Genomic DNA, 8,079 nt, shown 5'->3' with positions numbered 1-8,079 from the left:
CTTCTCCCTTCTCTAAAACACTGTGGACAACGCTCCACACGTCCCAGACTCTTCTCCCTTCTCTAAAACACCCTGGACAACGCTCCACACGTCCCAGACTCTTCTCCCTTCTCTAAAACACCCTGGACAACGTTCCACACGTCCCAGACTCTTCTCCCTTCTCTAAAACACCCTGGACAACGCTCCACACGTCCCAGACTCTTCTCCCTTCTCTAAAACACCCTGGACAACGCTCCACACGTCCCAGACTCTTCTCCCTTCTCTAAAACACTGTGGACAACGCTCCACACATCCCAGACTCTTCTCCCTTCTCTAAAACACCCTGGACAACGCTCCACACGTCCCAGACTCTTCTCCCTTCTCTAAAACACCCTGGACAACGCTCCACACGTCCCACACTCTCCTCCCTTCTCTAAAACACCCTGGACAACGCTCCACACGTCCCACACTCTCCTCCCTTCTCTAAAACACCCTGGACAACGCTCCACACGTCCCAGACTCTCCTCCCTTCTCTAAAACACCCTGGACAACGCTCCACACGTCCCAGACTCTTCTCCCTTCTCTAAAACACCCTGGAAAACGCTCCACACGTCCCAGACACTTCTCCCTTCTCTAAAACACCCTGGACAACGCTCCACAGGTCCCAGACTCTTCTCCCTTCTCTAAAACACCCTGGACAACGCTCCACACGTCCCAGACTTTAATCCCTTCTCTAAAACACCCTGGACAACGCTCCACACGTCCCAGACTCTTCTCCCTTCTCTAAAACACCCTGGACAACGCTCCACACGTCCCAGACTCTTCTCCCTTCTCTAAAACACCCTGGACAACGCTCCACACGTCCCAGACTCTCCTCCCTTCTCTAAAACACCCTGGATAACGCTCCACACGTCCCAGACTCTCCTCCCTTCTCTAAAACACCCTGGATAACGCTCCACACGTCCCAAACTCTCCTCCCTTCTCTAAAACACCCTGGATAACGCTCCACACGTCCCAAACTCTCCTCCCTTCTCTAAAACACCCTGGACAACGCTCCACACGTCCCAGACTCAGAATCAGAACTACAGAGTCACTCCCAATCTAAACTATGGAGATGTTTCCTATAAGGACAGATGTGTTTCCTATATGGACAGATGTGTTTCCTATAAGGACAGATGTGTTTCCTATATGGACAGATGTGTTTCCTACCTTTAAACAGAGGACAGATGTGTTTCCTACGAAGGATAGATGTGTTTCCTACCCTTAAACAGAGGACAGATGTGTTTCCTACCTTTAAACAGAGGACAGATGTGTTTCCTATAAGGACAGATGTGTTTCCTATGAAGGACAGATGTGTTTCCTATGAAGGACAGATGTGTTTCCTATACCTTTAAACAGAGGACAGATGTGTTTCCTATGAAGGACAGATGTGTTTCCTATGAAGGACAGATGTGTTTCCTACCTTTAAACAGAGGACAGATGTGTTTCCTACCTTTAAACAGAGGACAGATGTGTTTCCTATAAGAGCAGATGTGTTTCCTATGAAGGACAGATGTGTTTCCTACCTTTAAACAGAGGACAATTGTGTTTCCTATGAAGGACAGATGTGTTTCCTATGAAGGACAGATGTGTTTCCTACCTTTAAACAGAGGACAGATGTGTTTCCTACCTTTAAACAGAGGACAGATGTGTTTCCTACCTTTAAACAGAGGACAGATGTGTTTCCTATGAAGGGCAGATGTGTTTCCTATGAAGGACAGATGTGTTTCCTACCTTTAAACAGAGGACATATGTGTTTCCTATGAAGGACAGATGTGTTTCCTATGAAGGACAGATGTGTTTCCTATGAAGGACAGATGTGTTTCCTACCTTTAAACAGAGGACAGATGTGTTTCCAGATGGAGATACAGCCGCTGCGATGGAACTGGCCCAGAGCCAGCTCCATGTAGAAGAGAGGGACGCCTCCAAACAGCGCCATCAGCAGGTAGGGCAGCAGGAACGCACCTGGAGGGCAGATTACATAATGAGAAACGGCGCCATCAGCAGGCAGGGCAGCAGGAACGCACCTGGAGGGCAGATTACATAATGAGAAACGGCGCCATCAGCAGGCAGGGCAGCAGGAACGCACCTGGAGGGCTGTGGTGGAAAAACGAACTCTATAATGTTGTACTTAACACATACATGGTATGCCATGGTAGATGGACCACCGCTGTTTAGTAACGCTCAACTAGACATTAGTTAGCTAGAAGACATTTACTGCAGTAGAAACCTGATTTAGAAGACATTTACTGCAGTAGAAACCTGATTTAGAAGACATTTACTGCAGTAGAAACCTGATTTAGAAGACATTTACTGCAGTAGAAACCTGATTTAGAAGACATTTACTGCAGTAGAAACCTGATTTAGAAGACATTTACTGCAGTAGAAACCTGATTTAGAAGACATTTACTGCAGTAGAAACCTTATTTAGAAGACATTTACTGCAGTAGAAACCTGGTCAAAACGAGTTACATTTCCACTGAGTTTGTTTTGTTTGATTGCTTTATTTTTTTTTGCGCGTGTGCGTGCGTGCGCGCACGTGCGTGCACCACGTGCACAGAGATAAGGGCTGATTGATCAGCCGGACAGAGACAGGTTATTAAGCGAGGGGAACGGGTCGCTCTGCGCGCACGCGCGCACACACACACACACACACACACACACACACACACACACACACACACACACACACACACACACACACACACACACACACACACACACACACACACACACACACACACACACACACACACACACACACACACACACAGGAAATTGCAAAGATTGTATTATTGCAAATTAAAAAAAGGTGCAACGTACGGGCTGCGCTGCCGCTAAGGTGAGGTGTGTGTGTGTGTGTGTGTGTGTGTGTGTGTGTGTGTGTGTGTGTGTGTGTGTGTGTGGAGAGATACCACAGACAGACAGAGCCTGTGCAAACACACGCCTTTGTTGCATGTTAAGACACACGTATACAGATCAAAGCTGTGTGTGTGTGTGTGTGTGTGTGTGTGCGTACGTACGTACGTTCGTGCGCGCAGCGCGCGTGCGTCCTCAGAGGTCAAAGTTCAAAGCGTGATGTGTTAAAGACACTAAAAGATGTGGTTGAATCACATTGGATATGACGTCATCAGACTGTGTGATGACATCATCAGACTGTGTGATGACATCATGATGTGATATATAATCTGATAAGACATGGCATACATTCCAAATGGTGGTCCGTGGCTCAACTGGGTCTGAATGCTGAATAAACTAGATCAGGGGGGTGCAACTGGCGGCCCGGGGGCCACATGCGGCCCCCACCTTCACTTAATGTGGCCCTCAGGTTAATGTCAGAATACTGATATAATATTGGTTTCAGCATGTTTACAATTCCACAACATGCAAAACATGACCCGCTTTAATTACTTCAGTCTATATTAGTAGCTCAATGCTCAGGACAAGTATGGCATTTCAAATAACATGAAAATGTTCATTTCCAGGATTCCAATTCAAATATAGCAAAAAATAATTCAAGATTTCAATTCGAATGCGCTGCGACGCGTTTTGAGCTTGTAGATCGGCTATTTTTGCTACGACAGTAATATATGGCCCTAGGGAGTGAGTGAGTGAAAATATAGTGGCCCTCTCCATCGTCAAAGTTGCCCACACCTGAACTAGATGAAGTGCCCCTCGGGGCAGATGTAACACAGATGTAACACTGTGTTACATCTGTAACACAGTGTTACATCTGTAACACTGTGTTACAGATGTAACACAGTGTTACAGATGTAACACAGTGTTACAGATGTAACACAGATGTAACACTGTGTTACATCTGCAACACTGTGTTACATCTGTAACACTGTGTTACAGATGTAACACAGTGTTACAGATGTAACACAGTGTTACAGATGTAACACAGATGTAACACAGTGTTACAGATGTAACACAGTGTTACAGATGTAACACAGTGTTACAGATGTAACACAGTGTTACAGATGTAACACAGTGTTACAGATGTAACACAGTGTTACAGATGTAACACAGATGTAACACAGTGTTACAGATGTAACACAGTGTTACAGATGTAACACAGTGTTACAGATGTAACACAGTGTTACAGATGTAACACAGTGTTACAGATGTAACACAGTGTTACAGATGTAACACAGTGTTACAGATGTAACACAGATGTAACACAGTGTTACAGATGTAACACAGTGTTACAGATGTAACACAGTGTTACAGATGTAACACAGATGTAACACAGATGTAACACAGTGTTACAGATGTAACACAGTGTTACAGATGTAACACTGTGTTACAGATGTAACACAGATGTAACACAGATGTAACACAGTGTTACAGATGTAACACAGTGTTACAGATGTAACACAGTGTTACAGATGTAACACAGTGTTACAGATGTAACACAGATGTAACACAGTGTTACAGATGTAACACAGTGTTACATATGTAACACAGATGTAACACAGTGTTACAGATGTAACACAGTACCCCAGCCCCCCAGCAGGACGTAACACAGTACCCCAGCCCCCCAGCAGGGGGCAGCACAGTACCCCAGCCCCCCAGCAGGGCGTAACACAGTACCCCCGCCCCCCAGCAGGGGGCAGCACAGTACCCCAGCACCCCAGCAGGATGTAACACAGTACCCCAGCCCCCCAGCAGGGGGCAGCAGAGTACCCCAGCCCCCCAGCAGGACGTAACACAGTACCCCAGCCCCCCAGCAGGGGGCAGCAGAGCCTCACCTCCTCCGTTCTGGTAGCAGATGTAGGGGAAGCGCCACACGTTGCCCAGGTCCACGGCGTAGCCGATCACAGACAGCAGGAAGTCCATCTTCTTGCTCCAGGTCTCCCGGGGAACCTCCAGGCTGGTCTGCTGCACCACCTGCAGCGTCCTGAGGCCCCCTAGTGGCATGGAGGTCCCACTGCAGGAAGACGAGCCCCCACCGCCGCCGGTGGTCCCCACGGGTCCGTCCTGAGGGCTGGGGGAGGGGTGGAGGGGGGGAGGGGGGGGGAGGAGGGGGGGGGGGAGGAGGGGGGGGGAGGAAGGGGGGGGGGGGGGGGGGAGGGGAGGGGTGGATGTGATGGATGTAAATTACATTTTTTTTATGTTTCTTTATGATTCAAACATTTTATTGCTTTTTCAGTTTAGTCACACAAACGATTAACCCATTCTGACCTGAGATCAGATTCATACAAGGTTTCCACTGGACACACACTGGTCTGATTAACCCATTCTGACCTGAGATCAGATTCATACGAGGTATCCACTGGACACACACTGGTCTGATGATTAACCCATTCTGACCTGAGATCAGATTCATACGAGGTTTCCACTGGACACACACTGGTCTGATTAACCCATTCTGACCTGAGATCAGATTCATACAAGGTTTCCACTGGAAACACACTGGTCTGATGATTAACCCATTCTGACCTGAGATCAGATTCATACGAGGTTTCCACTGGACAACACACTGGGTCTGATTAAGACAACAAATTAAACAAAACTAGACAAGAAAATAATAAATATAATGACACAAGGAAATCTTTACAGAAAAGATGAAACAATACAGACAATACAAAACAATACAATACGTAAATGACATCATTATTACACCAGAGGGTGTGGTCTAGACATTAGAGGGTGTGGTTTAGACATTAGAGGGTGTGGTTTAGACATTAGAGGGTGTGGTTTAGACATTAGAGGGTGTGGTTTAGACATTAGAGGGTGTGGTCTAGACATTAGAGGGTGTGGTCTAGACATTAGAGGGTGTGGTCTAGACATTAGAGGGTGTGGTCTAGACATTAGAGGGTGTGGTCTAGACATTAGAGGGTGTGGTTTAGACATTAGAGGGTGTGGTTTAGACATTAGAGGGTGTGGTTTAGACATTAGAGGGTGTGGTTTAGACATTAGAGGGTGTGGTCTAGACATTAGAGGGTGTGGTCTAGACATTAGAGGGTGTGGTCTAGACATTAGAGGGTGTGGTCTAGACAGAGGGTGTGGTCTAGACAGAGGGTGTGGTCTAGACATTAGAGGGTGTGGCTTAGACATCAGAGGGTGTGGTTTAGACATTAGAGGGTGTGGTTTAGACATTAGAGGGTGTGGTTTAGACATTAGAGGGTGTGGTTTAGACATTAGAGGGTGTGGTCTAGACATTAGAGGGTGTGGTCTAGACATTAGAGGGTGTGGTTTAGACATTAGAGGGTGTGGTTTAGACATTAGAGGGTGTGGTCTAGACATTAGAGGGTGTGGTTTAGACATTAGAGGGTGTGGTTTAGACATTAGAGGGTGTGGTTTAGACATTAGAGAGTGTGGTTTAGACCTAACCTGGATGCTGGGAGGCCGTTGGACACCTGCTGTCCAGAGGGGGCGCTGTCGACTCCGTTATCCTTCAGCAGTGTGCCGTTCTCCTGCCCTAGCATCCTCTCCTCCTCTGACTCCGCCTCTCCTCTTCCTGGCTCCTCCCCCAACTCCTCCTTCAGTCTCTCTGACTCCGCCTCCATCATCATCATCGTCGCCATCGGGTCTTTTTTCTCCATGTCTCGCCGGCTGTTGGTTCCGTTAGTTAGACCCGCTGTGTTTTGTTCCAACGTACGATGCGGGGACCCCTAGGGGTGCGTGGGAGCTATTACAACAAGGGGTGCATGAGAGCACTCTTAATTAAGGGGAGGACAGGATGTGAGGTCACAGGATGGGAAGGGGCACGCTGGAAGAGAGAAAGGTCATCATAGTTGGTCGCGTCGTGTCGTGGATGTCGGGACCTGAACAGACAACACAGACACGCTCTTTAACCTTTAACCTTTAACAGACAACACAGACACACTCTTTAACCTTTGACCTTTGACCTGAACAGACAACACAGACACGCTCTTTAACCTTTGACCTTTGACCTTTAACCTTTAACAGACAACACAGACACGCTCTTTAACCTCATGAGTTCAAAACTTTAACTTTGAAAGAATATATATATTCAAAGATTTGCGCCACATTTTTACGATTTTTCAAAAATAGCTAAATTACGTGACAGTACTTCATTAGACACCCTGGAGTCTACTGTATGTGTGTATGAGGTGACAGTACTTCATTAGACACGCTGGAGTCTACTGTATGTGTTTATGAGGTGACAGTACTTTATTAGACACCCTGGAGTCTACTGTATGTGTCTATGAGGTGACAGTACTGCATTAGACACCCTGGAGTCTACTGTATGTGTCTATGAGGTGACAGTACTGCATTAGACACCCTGGAGTCTACTGTATGTGTCTATGAGGTGACAGTACTTCATTAGACACCCTGGAGTCTACTGTATGTGTCTATGAGGTGACAGTACTTCATTAGACACCCTGGAGTCTACTGTATGTGTCTATGAGGTGACAGTACTTCATTGGACACCCTGGAGTCTACTGTATGTCTATGGGGTGACAGTACTTCATTAGACACCCTGGAGTCTACTGTATGTGTCTATGGGGTGACAGTACTTCATTAGACACCCTGGAGTCTACTGTATGTGTCTATGAGGTGACAGTACGTCATTAGACACCCTGGAGTCTACTGTATGTGTCTATGAGGTGACAGTACGTCATTAGACACCCTGGAGTCTACTGTATGTGTCTATGAGGTGACAGCACTTCATTAGACACCCTGGAGTCTACTGTATGTGTCTATGAGGTGACAGTACTTCATTAGACACCCTGGAGTCTACTGTATGTGTCTATGAGGTGACAGTACTTCATTGGACACCCTGGAGTCTACTGTATGTCTATGGGGTGACAGTACTTCATTAGACACCCTGGAGTCTACTGTATGTGTCTATGGGGTGACAGTACTTCATTAGACACCCTGGAGTCTACTGTATGTGTCTATGAGGTGACAGTACGTCATTAGACACCCTGGAGTCTACTGTATGTGTCTATGAGGTGACAGTACGTCATTAGACACCCTGGAGTCTACTGTATGTGTCTATGAGGTGACAGCACTTCATTAGACACCCTGGAGTCTACTGTATGTGTCTATGAGGTGACAGTACTTCATTAGACACCCTGGAGTCTA

At 46.8% G+C, this 8,079-nt stretch overlaps 1 protein-coding gene across 1 annotated transcript in view; it reads right to left on the bottom strand.

The window, feature by feature from the left end:
- slc6a4a (solute carrier family 6 member 4a) overlaps nucleotides 1–6,551 on the bottom strand; it is a gene marked incomplete at both ends in the record, with an annotated part of 39,575 nt that extends 33,024 nt beyond the window's left edge. The window contains 3 exons of the mRNA XM_083773320.1: nucleotides 1,849–1,983; nucleotides 4,773–5,008; nucleotides 6,358–6,551. Coding sequence (XP_083629446.1) covers nucleotides 1,849–1,983; nucleotides 4,773–5,008; nucleotides 6,358–6,551 — 565 coding nt within the window. The remainder of the gene's footprint in view (nucleotides 1–1,848; nucleotides 1,984–4,772; nucleotides 5,009–6,357) is intronic.
- Between the last annotated feature and the right edge of the window lie 1,528 nt (nucleotides 6,552–8,079).

This window comes from Protomyctophum parallelum (genome assembly GCF_964188405.1).
Source record: "Protomyctophum parallelum genome assembly, chromosome: 9".
Classification (NCBI taxonomy): Eukaryota; Metazoa; Chordata; class Actinopteri; order Myctophiformes; family Myctophidae; genus Protomyctophum; species Protomyctophum parallelum.
Note: the sequence above shows the minus strand (reverse complement) of the source record. Positions and strands in the feature narration are given on the sequence as shown.